This window comes from Monodon monoceros, unplaced genomic scaffold (assembly GCF_005190385.1).
Source record: "Monodon monoceros isolate NGI ecotype Baffin Bay Population unplaced genomic scaffold, NGI_Narwhal_1 Super_Scaffold_13, whole genome shotgun sequence".
NCBI classification, from domain to species: domain Eukaryota; kingdom Metazoa; phylum Chordata; class Mammalia; order Artiodactyla; family Monodontidae; genus Monodon; species Monodon monoceros.
In genome coordinates, this window is record NW_021703769.1 from 21150362 (window position 1) to 21170973 (window position 20612).

General features: G+C 41.5%; 1 protein-coding gene across 7 annotated transcripts in view; it reads right to left on the minus strand.

Moving 5' to 3' along the window:
* Positions 1–206: 206 nt before the first annotated feature.
* RPRD1B (regulation of nuclear pre-mRNA domain containing 1B) overlaps positions 207–20612 on the minus strand; it is a 77439-nt gene continuing 57033 nt past the window's right edge. The window contains exons 7-10 of one of the 7 annotated variants that reach the window (XR_003793060.1): positions 4355–4917; positions 3980–4096; positions 2645–2847; positions 208–355 (exon numbers count right to left, since the gene is read on the minus strand). Coding sequence is in view for 1 of the 7 variants with exons in the window: in XM_029219886.1 (XP_029075719.1) it covers positions 251–355 (105 nt within the window). In the remaining 6 variants the exon portion in view is untranslated. Of the gene's footprint in view, positions 356–2644; positions 2848–3878; positions 3892–3979; positions 4918–20612 lie in introns of those variants that run through there. The other 6 variants (XR_003793059.1, XR_003793062.1, XR_003793063.1 and 3 more) reach the window with 6 other exon arrangements.

The following is a 20612-nucleotide window of genomic DNA, read 5'->3' on the forward strand; positions in this document are numbered from 1 at the left end:
AATGTTTTAATTTATAACTATCTTAATTTTATATACACCTAATGACATAGTTTCAAAACAAAAATTGATAGAAAGATAACTCAATACATCTCTCTCAGTATTTGACAGAACATGGAGACAAGTCAGTATGGATATAAAAGATGTATTTATCAGATAGGGATAGGTTATGCCTCAGTAACAAAAAACTCCAAAGTCTCAGTGGCTTGGTTCAACAAAGGTTTATTTGTCAGTCACACAAAGTCCAGTGAAGTCAGGCAATTCTCAGGACAGTTCTCCTCCAAGGAGTGACCCAGAGATCCAGTCTGCTCTCATCACATGCCTCTGCCATCTCACTCTGTAGTTCCCACAGATGCTTCTAAAGAAGACAAAGTGTGGAGGAAGCACACTGGCTCTTAATTGCCTTGGCTCAGAAGTTACACATATCATTTTCATTCACATCTCTTTAGCTAGAACTGGTCACACATTCTCTCCCATCTCTAAGTATACTGAGAAGTGTAGTCTGCCTATGTCTCCAGAAAAGAGAGGAAAACCAGGCCGGAGTGGGAACCTATAGTCTCTACTCAGAGGATTTGAACAAAACAGTGAAAAAACTTGACCTAATAGACATACATAGATAACTCTGTGTCCAACACCTTATTTTCAGACACATAAGACAATTTACAAAATTTGACTATAACCTGGGCTATATATAAAGCCAGTCTCACCAAATTTCAAAGAACCAAAATCATATAGAGCATATTAGCTAACCAGCTATTTCTTATAACTAAGGTATAAATCAATAATAAGAGATAATTAGAAATTTCCATATGCTAGGAAAATTTTAAATACACTTCTAAATAACCTATGGGTTAAAGAAGAACTGATAAAGGAAGCTAAAAAATATTTTGAATGAACTGATAGCAAATTAATTCATATAAAGATTTGTGAGTGTAGGTAAATCAGTACATAGAGGGAAATTTATAGTCTTAGATACATATGTCAGAGAAGAAAAGAAGCTGAAAATTGATAAAATAAACATCGACTCCAAGAAGTCGTAAGAAGAATGTCAAGGCATGGGACTTCCTTGGTGGTGCAATGGTTGGGAATCTGCCTGCCAATGCAGGGGACACGGGTTCGATCCCTGGTCTGGGAAGATCCCACGTGCCACAGAGCAACTAAGCCCATGCACCACAACTCCTAAGCCTGTGCTCTAGAGCCCACGAGGCACAACTACTAAAGCCCCCACAGCTAGAGCCCGTGCTCCACAATGGGCAAAGCCACCATAATGAGAAGCCCGCGAGCTGCAAGGAAGAGTAGCCCCCCGCTTGCTCCAACTAGAGAAAAGCCTGCGCGCAGCAATTAAGACAGAACGCAGCCAAAAAAAAAGGAATGTCAAGACAAATCCAATAAAAGTAGGAAGAAGTAAATAATAAAGGCATGAACAGAAAACAAATAAGAAAGCAAAGATTAAAACAGAGCCAAAAGACAGTTCTTTGAAAAGGTAGTAAAATTGATAGACCCCTGAAGGAAATTGGTCTAGAGAAAAACAGAACTGGCACCAAGAAAACAATATTAGGAATAAAAAGTGGGACATCACTACAGAGGCTGCTAGCATTAAAGAAAAACGAGGGTATTCTGAACAACTTTGAGTCAATACATTTGAAAGTTTAAATGAAACGGACAACCTGGAAAGGTGTAATATACCAATTTTGACTCAAGACAAAATAGAAAACCTAGAGAGTCCTCTAATAATTAAGAACACTGAAAATCCCTTTCATTAAGAAAACTTTAAGTCTAGATGGTTTCACTGGCCAGTTCTATCCAACATTCAAAGAAGAAACAATTTTAGTCTTCTAGAGAATAGAGAAACAGTAAATAATCCCCAATTCATTTATGAGAGTAACATAACCTGCCTACCAAAACAGCAAAAGGATACAGCAAGAAAAGAAAGTTACAGGCCAATTTTACTCATAAATATAAATGAAAACTCCTTAATAAAGTGTTAGCCACATAAATCACTATATAAAAGGATACCACAAAAGTGGGCTAATCCCAGGAACACAAGGTTGATTTAACAATAGAAAATCTATTCATACAATTCAGCACATAAACTGATTAAAGGACAAAAACTACACGCAGAGAACCATTTGATAAAAAATTTATATTTAGTCATGATTTTAAAACTAAAAAAAAATGATAATCTACAACATTATGAACAGAAGGGAATTACCATAACTTGATAAAGATTATGTCTGTGGCTACCATAATTAATGGTAAAATATTGCAAGCTTTTCCTTTTGAGATCAGGATGTCAAGGATGCCCACTGCACCCATTTTATTCAACATTTTACTGGCAGTCTTATCCAGTGCAGTGAGGCGAGAAAAAGAAATAAAAGATGTAAGAGTTGGAAAAGAAATAAAAGTCATCTTTCAAAGGTGCTATAATTAGTATATATAGAGAAACCCCAAATGATCTACAACTATGTTATCTAAATTAACAAGAAAATTTAGCATTTTTATTGGATTCAAAATAAACATATTAAAAATATGTTTCCATATAATCATCCACTGAATTATTGAAAGAAGCTACTGGGGGGAAGATCTGCACTTGGGGGACAAGAAGGTTTTCTGAACGTTCAGAGATAAACCTGTCGGAACAGGTTACCCTGTGTGAGAGTGAGCTTCCCGTCACTGGAGAGGTTCAAGCACGGACAGGATGGGCTGCGTCCAGGGGTGCTGGAGAAAGAAACTGGGCTCAGAGTGAGAGGCTGGTTCTCCCCAGGCTGGACCTCAGCTCTTCTCACACTTGTCCCTGGGAGGCAGCCTCTCTCCTTTCTTCTGGTTCCTCTCAGAATCAACTTAATCCTTCTGGTAAAGTGGGTAAAATAAACCAGGATTTATGGCTCCAGAACATGTTGTAACAATCCCTAATCTTATCGCTGTCCACTTCCTTCTCCTAGGCTTTCCTTTCAGAGAAAACCCACAACGGCATTTCTCTTGCCCTGCCTCCTGCCCCCGCCCCCCTGCCCCACCAGACTTATCTACCAAGTTCAAGTTCTGTGGCAAACGGAACAGCTCCCCCGATGGCTGTAGGTGCCGGCCTAGGGGCTTCTCCACAAGCACAAACTTGAGTGGGTTCACCCTGTTCAAAGCCTTCAAAGTCTCCCCCCTGCCTAGAGTCATGGTTTTTCTCCAACAACAGACCCCTTTGATAAAGGCAAATCTTTCCTTGCAAATAGCACCCCACTGAGTATTTACTCGGTTCCCAGCACCGTGCTAAGGCTTTACGGGCTTGATTCATGGAATCCCCCATGAGTCCCCATGAGGTAGGACCTATTATTAGCTCTCCAGGTCACTAAGTGGGGACTTGGGACTGGGACTTTCTCAGTTCAGGCCACACACTCTGAAACACCATGCCATCTGGTTTGGTTTGGTTTTTGTAACTGTTTTTCAAGTGAAATTTAACATAGTCCCTTAAAGGCACAACACAAAGGCACAACACGGAACAGTGGAGCTGCTTTCACTGGAGCAGGGATGGAGGGCCTGGACTTCTCAGCTTTGCCACCTTATCCCCCAAAGCAGCTCCCCCATACCACCCAGCCACCATCCATAATCCTCACCAGAGGGTCCCAGGAGGTAGAGCACATAAGCATGCAGACCTGGGTCAGTCCTGTGTTCTCTAGCTACCTGACCTTGAGCCTTGGTTTTCTCACCTGCAAAATGGGGCTAATAGGCCTTCCTACTTTCGTAGGGTTATTGTGAGGATTAAACGAGATGGTGAATGTAAGGGCCCATCATCCAGAAGGTGCTGCATACATGTTGTCTGCGATTATTGGTGGTCTCTGTGGATTGGGGTAGCCCCTCGGCACCTCCCTCTGGACTCTCAACACGGCAAACCGGGGGCCATGAGCTCTGGAAGATGCCGCAACCCAGGTTCACGTCACCTGTTGAAAATTCATCCTCTGGTCATAGCACTTTGCCGGGCCCACTGTGCCTTTACCTGATTGGTCGCTGTCTGTCTCCCCCCAGGACTCTAAGTGCCATGAGGACAGGGATTGTTTCTGGTTTTGCTAGCTGCATCCATAGTGCCTATCACCAGGGGGTGCTTAAGAAACACCTGTTGAATTAAAAAAAAATTAAAGTCCTTGGGAAGATGATAAAACTATAACTCTGAAACATAATTTGTTAGAATCACAGAACTCCAGGGCTCAAAGGGGGCTCAGAAACCAGCCAGACAATTTCCTCAGAGGAAACTGAAACACAGAGACAGAGAAGGACTTCCCGGGATGCAGAGTGAGTGAGAACAGGACAAGAAGCCAGGCCTCTGTGTGACCCCCTCACCTGCCATTTCCCATCTGTCATAAGCCCCACTTACCTTCACCATTGGCACTTGACGAATGCTAACTGATCACCTCCATCAGCCCTAAGATCTTGGCACAAAAACTCCAGAAGCTGCTTGGCAAAGCCTCCTTTCCGGTAAATTCTTTCCTTAGCTCTGGAACTACTGGTTCCAAAGATGCACAACCGGTCCTGAAAATAGCCATTTCACCCCAAATTAAGAACAAGCCCTGTTTTTGAGGATTCTCAATTTGGGGTTCCTCTGAGGCGGAGTTCTAGACCATCTGAGTTGGCAGGGACCTGAGATATTCTGGGCCAATTCCAGAAGGGGAAACCGAGGCCAGAGAAGGACAGAGACTTTCCCAAGGTCACACAGGGAATCAGTGACAGGGCTGGGACCAGAACCCGGGCTCTCCACTCTCTGGCCAGTGCTCCTGTCTCTACAGCAGGTTGTAAGTAGTCGGACTGGATTAACTTGAAGGTACTTGCAGGCTCTGATCTGAGGCTAATAGATTCTTCTTCGAACAGGGGTGTGGTCTTCTTCAGACTGTGGTCAGCTGTGCAAACTCCTGTCACAGGTCCTCAGCACAGAGTAACTTTCTACGTGCAAAAATGACAATATGGCATTCCAAAACAAATTGGCATTCCAAGGACAAACTGATATTCCAAAAAAACAAAATTCCAAACTGGTATTCAAATTAGTTGCCAACATTAAAAAACTAAAGTATTTTTACATGCAAATCCAGGATTCCACATTCTCTTAGAAAAATCAGACAATCTGGTAATACTGATATTCCCTTCCGGCGTGCGACACTTGGCTGAACTACACAGCGGTTGTCACACATTTGCCTGTCCACAGCTGGCCAAATTGCCTCCTTCCTATTGCCTCCCCAGGTCCTGAAGGCATTTGAGTTTGCAGCCCCTGTTCTATTGAGATTTGCGAATCCCCTCTGTAACTATTCCCCAGATAAGGGGTCACACAGGCACTGTTTGTTGCCTCCAGGGAGTTTGCTTCCAGTCTGTTCCATGGTTGGCCACGTAGATGGTGGTGGGGAGAGAGAGCTTGATTTGAACCATGGCCGATCTGAATTCATGTATAACAGGTCATGCTGTAATGTACTTCCAAAGCCTAAGGAACTTTAATTACCTCAGAACCAGGACTGAACATGCTTGTTTTGGTTGAGGCAGATAAGAAGGCCCCTCTTGGAAATGACTTCATAGACTGTCAAGCCATCGAAATGAAATCCAGATGCCATTGCATTCTGGGCAAACTAGGGGTCAAGTCTGGATGGCCCTTTGGAAGTTCTGAAGGCAACCAGTGCCGATATCAAGAGGGTTTGGAGGTCTGTCTTCAGGTTCTTGAGCAATGACAGCACTCAGATAAATTGCCTTTCTATGACCTTGCCAGGAGCTGTCACCACCAACCCGTGTTTCATAATCCATAGAGGTGGGGGAGTTTTAGAGTAAAGACAGGCCACTGAGCACCCCATCAGGAGGTGGCCCAGGAAATCTGGGCAGACACTCTTAGAGAGTTCTTGGCAAGCTTCAAATTTTGGAACTTTAAAAGCAATGGCTTCGTTCCTACCACACGTATCAGCAGTCAAATCTCAAAGCCAACAGAAATATTAGAGTCCAGGAGTATTCGATATGGGAGAGCCCTTGTATGTTTCATCTCATCTAACTCTCTACCTTAATTGAGAAGTACCCTACAGCACCCCGGACAAGAAGGGTCAGCCAGCCTTGGTGGGGCAATGTCTTCCTGATAATGGGTCAGAAGCTGTCCCCACTGAAACGTCCAACTCCTGTCCCCACTTTTATCCTCAAAGTAAGAACCATTTTTATGCCTGCCTTTATCTATGTACATTGAGCACCACCATACTTGCCCTCTCATCTGCAGGCTAAACTGTTCCAAGTCATCCTTCCTGGGAGGCCTTGATTTTGAGGCCTAGCTACTGTCCTGAAATTGGCCAGTGCCCCTTTTCAGCATCTTTTCACAACAGCTGTGACTTTAAAAGGACACAGTTCTTGCGCTATGGCCTCCAGAGAAGAACGGCTGAGTCCAGCTGTACCACATCCCAGGCTCACACGCCCAGTTTGCACTGATTGTTCCACATCAGTAAACAGCTTTTATTTATTTAACAAATACTCATGTAGCTCAGCTTACTTCAGCAATATTCATTAAATCCCCGTAAGCCTCGGAGTTACGAGCCTATTATTGTCATCCCTGGTGTACAGATGATGAAACCAAGACACAGGGAAGTAAAGTCACTTGGCCAAAGTACCAGTTAAGTGGGGAGGCTGGGGGGCTTCCCTGGTGACGCAGTGGCTAAGAATCCACCTGCCAATGCAGGCGACACGGGTTCGAGCCCTGATCTAGGAAGATCCCACATGCCGAGGAGCAACTAAGCCGGTGCATGCCACAACTACTGAGCCTGCGCTCTAGAGCCCGCGATCCACAACTACAGAGCCCGCACGCCTCGAGCCCGTGCTCCACAACGAGAAGCCACCGCAGTGAGAAGCCCGTGCACCGCAACGAAGAGTGGCCCCCACTCGCCGCAACTAGAGAAAGCCCTCGCACAGCAATGAAGACCCAACGCAGCCATAAATAAAATAAAATAAAATAAAATTTAAAAAGTGGGGAGACTGGGACTCAAACTCAGATCATTGGAGTCTGGAGCTGGTGCCCATAACCTCCCTGTGCTGCCTCTCTGTGCAGTTGTTCATGTTAAGCACAGTGATGAAGATCTCTAGGGAGATCTGGAAATACTTTGTCTCCTGGGTAAGTCAGCCTCAACCTGAGATGTGAAGTGACTTGCCTTAAGTCACTCCATTCTGCAGTGATGGAGTTGGGACTTCACCTGGGTTCCAAGTTCAGGGCTCTTTGCTCTAGCCTAGAGCATGCCGAGCGGACTCATCAGGTTTAATTGAAGGGGAATCCTCCAGGGGAGCAACATCACAAAGACCCTACCCAGGGAAGTGAAATGCATTCTAAGCTGGCTTTGAGCCCACATGCATATCTAACAGTCCACAATTACCCAGTGGGTTCCCGGTCCAGGGAGACAAAAACGAATTGACCTAAGCATCTGATATTTTGAAAGTGCCCATGTTAGGAAATACATGGAGACCTCATTAATTCATACCCCAATAATTCAGCAGTCATCATGGTCTCTTGTTGGGCTGAAGTACATATTACATTAACCCAGAGATGGGCAGACTTTTGTAAAGGGTCAGATAGTATATATGTTGGGAAATGTGGTCATACACAGCCTGTTGACTCCTGTACAGCTGCATGAACGTGTTCCTGGGGCCTGAAACATTTCCTAACAGGAAGGTAAGGAGCTCTCACAGCTAGTGCTGGGCATATCACCTTGTTTGCAAATATCTCTCCCCTGCTAACAGGTTTGATGTATATGTCTTTGTTCTGCTTAAGTGGCATCTGGCCAACCCCACTGCTTATATCTGTTCCTGGGGAGAGGGAACAGGGTCCTCCTCCTGCAGCACAATGAGGCACATGCAGACCATCTTCCTGTGTCAGCTGCAGGACAGGACCCGCTGACCATGGGGAACCAGTGCTATTAAAGCAGGTCTTGCTTTCTTCTGTGAGTAAAGCATCATTCCATCTAGTGCCTATGTGAGCTGTGTCTTACTTGGTGACTCTGACACCTGAAACCATGCACCTTAAATTTCTTACTATCTCTGCCTTTTAATTGAGGTATTTAGACATTTAATGTGATTACTGATATGATCAGATTTTAGCATATCACCTTGCTATTTGTTTTCTACATGTCTCATCTATTCTTTGCTTCATTTTTTCCTTTTTCTGCCTTCTTCTGGAATATTTGAAAATAATTTTTATGATTTCATTGCATCTCCTCTGTTCACTTATTAGCTACAGCTGTTTGTTATTTTCATGGTTGTTTTAGACTTTTTAGTGTATATTTTTACCTTATCACATTCTACTCTCAAGTGACATTATAACACATCACGAATACTATAAGATCCTTATAATACTACTTCCATTTCTCCCCCTTCTGACTTTATGCTTTTGTTGTCATATGTTTTGCTTTCTTGTATGTTATAAAACTCGAAGTACATTATTATTTTTGTTTAAACAATTACCTTTCTTTTAAGATTTTCTTTTTGATGTGGAACATTTTTAAAGACTTTATTGAAATTGTTACAATATTGCTTCTGTTTTATGTTTTGGTTTTTTGGCCGCAAGGCATGTGGGATCTTAGCTCCCTGACCAGGGATTGAACCCACACCCATGCATTGGAAGGCGAACTCTTAACCACTGGACCACCAGGGAAGTCCCTCGATTATCTTTTAAAGACATTTAAATTATAAGAAAAAAAATTATATACTTCCCCATGGAGTTATTTTCAGTGCTCTCCATTCCTTTGTGTAGATCCAGATTTCTATCTTGGTATCATTCTTCTTCAGATACCATTTCTTATTGTTCAGGTCTACTGGTGATGAATTATTTCAGCTTTTGTTGCTTTGAAAACATTTCTCTTTCATTTCCATTTTTTTCTCTCTTTTTAAAAATTAAAGTAAAATTGACTTACAATATTAAATTAGTTTCAGGGATCAACACAATATTAAATTAGTTTCAGGGGTACAATATAGTGATTCAATATTTTTATACATTACAAAGTGATCACGAGAAGTCTAGTTAACATCTGTCACCATACAAAGTTATTCCAATATTATATTCCCTATGCTAAACATTACATCCCATGACTTAGTTATTTTATAATTGGAAGTTTATACCTCTTAATCTCCCTCACCTATTTCATTCCACACTATCCCCTCTGGCAACCACCAGTTTGACCTCTGTATCTATGAGTCTGTTTCTGTTTTGTTTGTTCAGTTTGTTTTTTAGATTCCACATATAGTGAAATCATATGGTATTTGTCTTTCTCTGACTTATTTCACTTAGCATAATACCCTCTAGGTCCACCCATGTTGTCACAAATGGCAAGATTTCATTCGTTTTTATAGCTGAGTAATACTCCATTGTGTATATATACACCACATCTTCTTTATCCATTCATCTGTTGATGGGCACTTCGGTTGCTTCCATATCTTGGCTATTGTAAATAATGCTGCAATGAACATAGGGGCACATGTTTCTTTTAGAATTAGTGTTTTTGTTTTCTTCACAAAAATACCCAGAAGTGGAACTGCTGGATCATATGGCAGTTCTATTTTTAATTTTTTTAAGACTCTCCATACTGTTTTCCACAGCAGCTGTACCAATTTACATCCCCACCAACAGTGCACGAGGGTTCTCTTTTTCTCCACATCCTCACCAGTACTTGTTAGTTCTTGTATTTTTGCTGATAGCCATTCTGACAGGTATGAGGTAATATCTCATCGTGGTTTGATTTGCATTTTCCTGATGATTAGTGATGTTGAGCATCTTTTCATGTGTCTGTTGGCCACCTGTGTGTCTTCTTTGGGAAAAAAGGTCTATCCAGGTTCTCTGCTCTTTTTTTTTCCTCTGCCCATTTAAAAAAAAAATAGGGTTTTTTTTTTGATGAGTTATATATTTTGGGTATTAACCTCTTTTTGCCAAATTGTTCACACACACCTTCTCCCACTCAGGTTTTTGAAAAATTTCCTGATTTAACAATCCATTGCTTGTTTAGTAGCATATTGTTTAGCCTCCATGTGTTTGTGTTTTATGTAGTTTTTTTTTTCCTTGTATTTTATTTCTCATCTCATACCATCATGGTCAACAAAGATGCCTGATATGATTTCAATCTTCTTAAATTTATTGAGACTTGTTTTGTGGTCCAGGATGTGATCTATCCTGAAGAACGTTCTATGTGCACTTGAAAAGAATGTGTACTTTGCTGCTTCTGGATAAAATGTTCTATAAGATATCTACTAAATTAATCTGGTCTAATGTGTTGGTCAAGGCCAGTGTTTTCTTACTGATTTTCTATCTGGGTGATCTGTCCATTGATGTAAGTGGGGTGTTAAAAGTCCCCTACTATTATTGTGTTACTATACATTTCTCCCTTTATAGGCATTATTTGCCATATGTATTTAGATGCTCCTCTGTTGGGTGAATATATATTTTAAATTGTTTCATCTTTTTGTTGGATTGATCCCTCTATCATTATGTAATGTCCTTCCTTGTTTCTTGTTACAGTCTTTGTTTTGAAGTCTATTTTATTTAATCATTGCTACCCCAGCTTTCTTTTAGTTTCCATTTGAATGGAATTCATTTTACCATCCCTTCACTTTCAGTCTGTGTGTGTCTTTAGATCTAAAGTGAGTCTTTGTAGGCAGCATATACATGGGTCTTGTTTTTTTATCCATTCAGCCACTCTGTCTTTCATGGAGCATTTAGTCCATTTACATTTAAAGTAATTATTGATAGGTATGTACTTATTGCCATTTTGTTTGTTTTACGGTTGTTTTTGTACTTCCTTTTTCCTTCTTTTGTTGTCTTCCCTTGTGATTTGATGACTATCTTTAGTGTTGTGTTTGAATTCCTTTCTCTTTTTTTGGTGTGTGTATTATAGATTTTTGGTTTGTGGTTACCATGAGACTCATATATAACTATGTAAATATGATTATTTTAAGTTGATGATCTCTTAAGTTCAACACATTCTAACCAAGCATTTTTATTCCTCCTATCCATATTTAATGTTTTTGACATCATATTTTACATCTTTATGTTTTCTTTATCCCTTACTTGTTGTGGATATAGATGATTTTATTACTTTTGACTTTTAACCTTCCTGCTAGCTTTATAAGTGATTGATCTACTATCTTTACTATATGTTTGCCTTTACCAATAAGATTTTTCCTTTTATAATTTTCATATATCTAGTTGTAGTCTTTTCTGCCTAGGGAAGTCCCTTTAACATTTCTTGTAAAGCTAGCGCTGAACTATTTTAGCTTTTGCTTAACTGTGAAACTTTTAAAAAATATTTATTTTATTTTTTTGGCCGCGTCAGGTCTTAGTTGCAGCACGCAGGATCTTCGTTGAGGCATGTGGGATCTTTCATTTTGGCATGCAGTCTCTTCGCTGCAGCGCTCAGGCTTCTAATTGTGGCGCGTGGGCTTCGCTCTAGTTGTGGCGTGTGGTTTTCTCTCTCTAGTTGTGGCGTGCAGGCTCCAGGGCACATGGGCTCTGTAGTTGTAGCGCACGGGCTCCACAGAGTGTGGTCTCTGTAGTTTGCGGCACGTGGGCTCTCTCATTGAGGTGCGTGAGCTCAACAGTTGTGGTGCGTGGGCTTAGTTGCCCTGTGGCGTGTGGGATCTTAGTTCCCCAACCAGGGATCAAACCCACGTCCCCTGCATTGGAAGGCATATTCTTTACCACTGGACCACCAGGGAATCCCTGTGAAACTCCTGATCTCTCTTTCAAATCTAAATAATAGTCTTGCTGGGTAGAGTATTCTTGGTCGTAGGTTTTTTCCTTTCATCACTTTAAATTTATCATGCTATTTATTCCCTTTAGACCTGCAAAGTTTCTGATGAAGTCAGTTGATAGTCTAATGGGAGTTCCCTTCTATGTAACTGGTTGCTTTTCTCTTGCTGCTTTTAAGATTCTCTATCTTTTTTTGCCAGTTTAATTATAACGTGTCTTGGTGTGGACCTTTTTGGGCTCATCTAGTTGGGACCTTCTGTGCTTCCTGGACCTAGGTGTCTGTTACCTCTCCTAGGTTAAAAACATTTTCAGCTATTATCTCTTCAAATAGCAACCCCCCCTTCTCCTTCTGGGTCCCCTGTAACGGAAATGTTAATATGCTTGATGTTGACCCAGAGGTCTCTTAAACTACCTTCATTGTTTCAAATTATGTTTTTCTTTGTTCTGTTCAGCTTGGGTAATTTCACTGTGTCTTCCAGTTCACTGCTCTGTTCCTCTGTATCATCTAATCTACTGTTGCTTCCTTCTAGTGTATTTTTAAATTTCAGTTATTGTGTTCTTCAGCCCTATTTAGTTCTTTATATTTTCGCACTCTTCATTAATCTTCTCACATGTTCATTCATTCTTCTCCTGAGTTTGCTGAGTGTCCTTATGATCATTACTTTGAACTCTTTAGGGCGTAGACTGATTATCTCCGCTTCACTTAGTTCTTCTGGAGTTTTGTCTTGCTCCTTCGTCTGGAACATATTCCTATGTCTTCTCATTTTGCCTGTGTTTATTTCTGTATATTAGATAGGTTGGTTATGTTTCCTTATCTTGAAGAAGCGGCCTTATGTAGATGTCCTATGGGGCCCAGCATCACACTCCCCTCTGGTCACGAGAGCTGTATGCTCTAGGGGTGTCCCCTATGTGGGTGGCATGGGCCCTTTTGTTGTAACAGGGCCTACTACTATGGGTGTGCTAGTAAGGGGGTGCTGGGCCCTGGTCTGGTTGGCTGCCAGGCCTTGCCTTGTGCAGTGGTGGGCTGGGTTGGGTCCTGGGGCAGCTGACTGCTTGGTTTGGGGGGTCCTGGGACTGGTGCTGGTCTGCTGGCAGGTGGGTAAAACCCTGGCACTAATGGGTTAGAGAGAAGACTGCAAAGTGATGCTTGCCACCACCAGTGTCCTCATGGTAGAACAAGCTCCCCCAGATGGCTGCCTCCAGTGTCTGTGTCCCCAAGGAGAATCCCAATTGCCTCCTGCCTTTCCAGGAGGCTCTCTAAAGTTAGCATGAGGGTCTGATCCAGGATCCTTTCAAATTACTGCCTCTGCACAGGGACCTGGAATATGTCAGACTTTGTGAGTGCCATTTAAGAGCAAACTCCCTATTTCCCACAGCTCTCCAGCTCTCCTGTATGCAAGCCTGCTGGCCTTCAAAGTCAATGTTCTAGGGCTTATCTTCTCAGTGCAGGACCCCTAGGCTGGGTAGCCTGATGTGGGGCTCAGATCTCTCACTCCTTGGGAAGAACCTCTGCAATTGTGATTATGCTCTCAACTGTGTGTCACCTACCTGGGTGTGTGGGTCCTGGATTTACTGTATCTTCACCTCTCCTACCCACCTTGTTGTAGTTCTTTATGTCATTAGTTGTGGAAAATCTTTTCTGTTAGCCTCCAAGTTGTTCTCATAGATAGTTGCTCTCTAAACAGTTATAATTTTGGCATGCCTGTGGGAGGAGGTGAGTTCAAGGTCTTCCTACTCTGCCATCTTGGCCACACCCCCACCCATTTTTTAAGGACATTTTTGCTAAATACAGAATTCTACATTTCCCCCCCCCCCTTTCAACACTTTAAAGGTGTCATGCCATTCCTTTCTGGTTTGCATAGTTTATGATGAGAAGTCTGCTGCTACTCTGATCTTTGTTCCTTGGTATATGTTTCTTCTTATTCATTATCAGTGGTTTAGCAATTTCACTATGATGTGTCTTAGGATGTAAGTTTTTTTCATGTTTGTTCTTCTTGAGGACTACTGAGTTTCTTGGACCTATGCCCCTTTAACATTTTTATCATATTTGGGGAATGGCCATTATTTCTTCAAATATGTTTTCTGTCTCTTTCTCTCTTTCCTCTCCTTCTGGTATGTATTTCTGACAGTTGGTATTGTTTCACAGGCTACTCTCTTCATTCCCTTTCCAGTATTTTCTCTTTGTGCTTCATTTTGAATAATATCTGTTTCTGTGCCTTTAATTTCACTGATCTTTTCTTCTGCAGGGTCTAATTTCTTCTGCTGTTAATCCCATTCAGTTTATTTTAATTTCAGATAGTCTATGTATCATCTCCAAAAATTTGATTTGGATTTTTAAAAAATACATTCTATGTCTTTCCTCATTATGCTCATGTTTTCCTTTATATATCCTTGAGCATTTATAATGTTAATAATATCTGTTTAAAATCTTTGTCAGCTAATTCTATCATCTGTGTCGTTTTGGATCTGCTGAATTATTTTTCTCCTGGTTCTGATCATATTTTTCTGCTACTTTGGTGATTTTTTTTTTGTGCCAAATATAATAAACTTTACATTGTTGAGTGTTGGGTTTTGTTGTATTTCTTTAAACAGTGCTGGACTTCGTTCTGCCAAGCAGTTACTTGCAGATCAGTTTGAGGATTAATACTGAGCTTGTTTTATGGCAGGCTAAAAGCAACCTTTACTCTAGGACTACTTTAGCTCCACCACAAAGGCATGACCTTTTCAGGATTCTATCCAACACTGTGTATTACAATGTCTCTTCTCTGGCTAGCAGAAACTTCAACTATTCCCAGATCTCTGTGAGCCCTGGGAATTACTGCTTTCTGTTTTTTCTTTCTCTGGTGGCATGGAGTTTCGGCCCACATATGTCCTGATCAGAACTTACCTAAGGGTCAAGGGAGCCCTCTGTGGATCTTCTGAGCTCTGCCTCTATGAAGCTACCTTCTCTCTGTTATTTCTCCATGTAAATTTTAGCTGCCTCAGCTTTCCTGAACTCTGACCCCTGTCTCCCAGTTCAGTGATACAGTGGGCGTCTGGTTCCCCATCTCTGTGAAGACTGGAAAAATCCTAAATGAGTAAGATGGGCAATCCACCTCTTCCTGTGTGTTTTCCTTCTCTCAGGGAGTCACAGCCCTGAGATGTCCCAAACGCTTCCTGATGTCCAATGTCTGAAAACGTTTGTCTCGTATATTTTGTCTGCTTTTCTAGTTGTTTATGGCAGAAGGCAATTCCCACAGCACTTAATCCTTCATGGGTGGAACTGAAAATCTCTATCCTAGTTGTTTTCACCATTGGTTTATACTTTAAAGTATCATTTAACTAATAGATGGTGACTTCATTAAAAGTTGTTAGAGACAGTTTAAGAAAATTGTGTTGGGAGTTAGTTCATGAATATTTTTGAGTTTCACAATTCTACCAGGAAGTTAGGCTCTGTCAAGATTTTATGAAAAGTTGAACTAGGAAAAGATCTTCAAGGTTAAGTCGAATTGATCAAGACACAACCCATTACTTAACCTTTAAATTCACTTTTTAAAGTGTTCAAGATTTTGACAAGGGTGCCAAGACCACTCAAGGGGAAAAAATAATCTCTTCAACAAATGGTACTGGGTGAGATAACTGAATATCCATAAGCAAGAATGAAGTTGAACTCTTACCTCACACTGTACACAAAAACTAACTAAAAAATGCACCAATGACCTATATATAAAAGCTAAAAGTGTAAAATCCTAGAAGAAAACATAGGAGTAAACTTTCATGACCTTGGATCTGCAGTGTTTACTTAGATATAACACCAAAAGCACAAACAGCACAAGAAAAAATAGATCACAGACCTCATCAAAATTTAAAACTTATATACATCAAAGGACACTATCAAGAGAGTGAAAAGACACCTACAAGATAGGAGAAAATATCTGCAAACCATGTATCTGATAACAGTCTAGTATCCAAAATATATAAAGAACTCTTACAACTCAACAACAGAGACAACCCAATTCAAAAATGGGCAAAGGACCTGAACAGACATTTCTCCAAAGATATACAAAGAACATTAAGCACATGGAAAGAAGCACAATGTCATTAGTCATTAGGAAAATGCAAATCAAGCCCACAATGAGAGAGCACTTCATACCCACTAGGATAGCTATTGTTATGGGTTGAATTGTGTCCCCTCCCCTGCAAAATATGTTGAAGTACTAACCCCTGGTATCTGAGACTTTGACCTTATTGGGAAATAAGGACTTTATAAATGTAATCAAGTTAAGATGAGGTGATTAAGGTGGGCCTCAATCTAATATGACTGGTTTACTTATAAAAGGGGGAAATTCGGACAAAGGCACAGAGGGAAGATGGCCATGTGAAGATGGAGTCAGAGATTAGAGTCATGCTACCACAAGCCAAGGAATGCCTGGGGCTACCAGAAACTGGAGGAGGCAAGGAAGGATCCTCCCCTAGTGACCTGGAAGGAGCATGGCCCTGTGAACACCTTGATTTTGGATTTCTAGCCTACAGAACTGTGAGACAATGAATTTGCTGTTTTAAGCTACCCAGTTTGTGGTACTTTCTTATGGAGCCCTAGGACACCAACACAGCTATAATTTTAGAAATGGAAAATAACAAGTGTTGGCAAATGTGATGGTTAATTTTATGTGGCTGGGCCACGGTGCCCCTATATTTGGTTGAACATTATTTTGGATGTTTCTGTGGTGTTTTTAGGATGAGATTAACATTTAAATGGATGGACTTTTGAGAAAATCAGATTACCTTCCACAATGTGAGTAACCCATCAAAGGTCTTAATAAAACAAAGACTGACATCTCCCCTTGAGCAAGAAGGAATTATGCCAGCAGACTGTCTTTGGACTAAAACTGCACCTATTTCTTGGGTCTCCAGGTGCTGGCCTACCCTGCAGATTTTGGACTTACTAAGCCTCCACAACTGTGTGAGCAAATTCCTTAAAATAAATCCCTATCTATCTACCTACCTATATCAATATCCTATTGATTCTATTTCTCTGGAAAACCCTAACACAGCAAGGATGTGGAGAAATTGGAACCCTCATCCATTGCTGATGGAAATGTAAATGGTGCAGCCATTGTGGAAAATCATTTGGTGGTTCCTCAATTAGTTAAACAGAGTTATCAAATGACCCAGGATTTCCACTCCAAGGTATATATCTAAAAGAATTGAAAACAGGTGTTCAAACAAAAATTTGTACAAGAATATTTATAGCAACACTATTGACAATAGAAGATAAAAACAACTCAAATGTCCATCAACTGACTGATAAATATTGATGGATATCCATACAATGGAATATTGTTCAACCATTAAAAAAATAAAATTCTGATAAATGCTATAACATGAATGAATGTTGAAAACACTACGGTGAGTGGACAAAGTCAGACGCAAAAATCACACATTGTAAAATTCCATTTATATTAAATATCCAGAATAGGCAATTTCATAAAGACAAAAAGCAAATTAGTGGTTGCCAGGGGGTTGGGAGTAGGAGTGACTGCTTAATGACTATGGGGTTGCCTTTTGAGGGGATGAAGATATTCTAAAACTAGGTTGTGATGGTTGCACAACATCGTGAATGTATTAAATACCAATGAATCATACACTTTTAAAATGGCTAATTTATATTGCGCATTTTACTACAATTTAAAAAAGTGTTCAAATACACAGAGAAGGATAATTCTTGAACTTACTAATTAAGAAACAAATTGAACATGTGGAAATGGAACTTTTTAAGTTAACAAAAATAAAACAACAAATCAAGAACTAAAGGTCGGGCTTCCCTGGTGGTGCAGTGGTTAGGAATCCGCCTGCCAATGCAGGGGACATGGGTTCGAGCCCTGGTCCGGGAAGATCCCACATGCCACAGAGCAACTAAGCCTGTGTGCCACAACTACTGAGCCTGTGCTCTAGAGCCCACGAGCCACAACTACTGAGCCCGTGTGCCACAACTACTGAAGCCTGCGCGCCTAGAGCCCGTGCACCACAAAAAGAGAAGCCATCGCAATGAGAAGCCTGAGCACCACAACGAAGAGTAGCGTCTGCTCACCGCAACTACAGAAAGCCCATGCGCAGCAATGAAGACCCAACGCAGCCAAAAATAAAATAAATAAAATTTAAAAATTAAAAAAAAAAGAATTAAAGGTCATAAAATATGTGTAACCATTGTGATAAACAAGTAGTCTTGTGGAACTATAATCACAAAGCAAGTTTTGTCTCCTACCGTCTCCTGAAATCCAACTTGTGGGACTAGCGTATCCCTTAGTTCTAGAAGAAAATCAGGCCTCTACAACTTCTCTAGTCAATCTTACATCATCATCATAATATCATCCTGTAGTCACACTTAAGATGCAAAACAGTCTCAGTTCAGAAGTTTAAACGTCCAATTCCATTATAATCAAAATGGCTTATCATTTGAAGTTGAGGCCTTCTCTGGGCCTGCTGCAGACCAGAAGCCAGCATCAGGGAAGGGAGGCCTTCTTTGTGTATTAAGGCTTCTGACCCTCCTGGGGTAGGGCCGTGGGAGTGAGGAAATGAAGGCAAAGCAAGAAAACAGCCTTAGTTGAGGCTTTGTGGTGACTGGGCACTGACTTGGCAAGAGTTTAACTGTCTTTCTCATGTGGGCTCCTCCAACGCTCCTCAGGGTGGCTCATCCGTCCTCTCCTCTCTCCCTGTCATGCCATCATCATGCCCCAGGGAGCCCTCAGGGGTGACGACTTCCCCATGACTCTGCTTTTTGATCCTTCATCAGCACCGCGAGTTGGAAGTTCATCTCCTGGAGTAAACCCTCGGCTCTTGCTCAGGCTCTCAGATGACCGCGTGCCAGTTCTATTGCACGCAGCCCACATCTGGTCCTTGGGAGGCAGAGACACATCCCTGGCCCAACAAGCTCTGGGAGTGGAGGCTGCACCCACCTCTGCCACCTCTCCTTTGCTCCATCATCAAAGCACCCAGCCAGCCACTGGTATCTCATCCTTTAGATTTTTCCAGGCCAGGGTCTGTACAGTCTATCAGATTGTCACCCTACAGGGGATGCACATATTAAGCTCCAATGAGGCCCTTTTCCCTAGCCTTGAGGTGAGCGCAACTGGCACCCATTACTCTTGCTGAGGAGACTCCAAACACACAAATGGCTCTCTTCAAAGAAATCCCCACCAAAAATTCTCCTTCTTCAACTCTTTTTTTTTTTTTTTTTTTTTTTGTGGTACTCGGGCCTCTCACTGCTGTGGCCTCTCCCGTTGCGGAGCACAGGCTCCGGATGCGCAGGCTCAGCGGCCATGGCTCACGGGCCTAGCCGCTCCGCGGCATGTGGGATCTTCCCGGACCAGGGCACGAACCCATGTCCCCTGCACCAGCAGGCGGACTCTCAACCACTGCGCCACCAGGGAAGCCCTCCTTCTTCAACTCTTAACTCTTCTTTTATATCCTTGATGTGGGTGAGGGAGTTTAAGATGGCTACAGGTTTTCGACCACCTCCATTATAAATACAGCATATGGTATACTTATGTGGTATCTATTGCTGCCTTGCAAAAAACATCTATTTTAACCTCTTGTTGCATGTGCATTTAAATAACTACAATCATCTGAATATAGTAACAGCTACTATTGAGCCCCTACTTTGTCCCAGACATGGTACTAGGTCCTTTTTACAAACATCTCATTTAAAGTTATTAATAGGTATGCTTATAACTACCTTACCGATTTCACGAGTTCATACAGATAACTGGCATTTAAAAATCTACAGAGTGAGGTATTATTAATAAGATTCTCAATAGGAAAAAATATTCTGAAAGCCTAGTCACAGAACTTTAGATCTGGAAAGGACTTCATAGGTTAGTCAACCACACTCATCTCCTTTAAGCAGCAGCTGAGGTCCTGAAAGGCTGAGGGACTTGCCGAAGGTCATCACAGTGAGAGGAGATCAGAAGATGGGGGTTATCATTTGCTACAGCTGCCTCTTATTTGTAAAAAGTATTAGGTAAATTCTAATGCATACTGCTAATTTTAAGATTTATCAAACCAGGGGTAGAAGTGAATTCTTAATGTAAAATAACTGTCTCAGAGTCTTAAAAAATTGAACAAACTGGGCTTCCAACACTAGGTAAAGATGTGCGAATCCTAATATACTGTACAGGAGAATAAAGGATTCTTAATTGAATCTGTGCCTCAGAGTGGAAAAATGATTTTTAAATGGAAAATCCCACAGAGGTGGCGATGAGAAATGAGTTTAGCTAGATGAATGATCTTCAGAGAAAGCAAGAGAGCAAACCAGGTTGGAGGGTGGCTTTTTCTTAAAGATCTCAAATAAACTAAGCGCAGACTGTTTGTCCCCAGACAGTGAGCTACTGTGCTTACTCTCATCTTCCTAGTCTTGGCACTGACTCGTGTTTTGATCCTCACAGCCTCCAAGATTTCATGTAAACTTTTTAAAAAATAAGCGATTACAGCACGATGATGATATTATTACTCTACCTATCAAATACTACTGAGAACCCAGAAAATGCCATCCAGCATTCTCAGACTTCAGTCCTGCATTCTTCTCCTGCAAGACAACAATCATGTGGTTTAGGGCTGGCGGGTGTCCAGAAACAATTTAGTCCAATACACTTCAAAGATAAGAAAACTGAGGCCCAGAGAGGAAAGCACCTTGCCTAGGAAGGTCACACTGTTAATGGCTCTAATCACAGAGGTTAAGCATTTTGACAGATTCATGAACTCCTGGGTAGTCAGTTCCACCCTCAGCTCTGAGGACCTCAGAGTCACATTTTGTAGCCTGAAGTGCTAACTAAACCAGAGGAATTATGGACTTACTATTTATAGGCAGGAGTGAAGACATTAACTAGGCCATGAAACCTGGGGACACAGAAGGAGATCTTGTCTC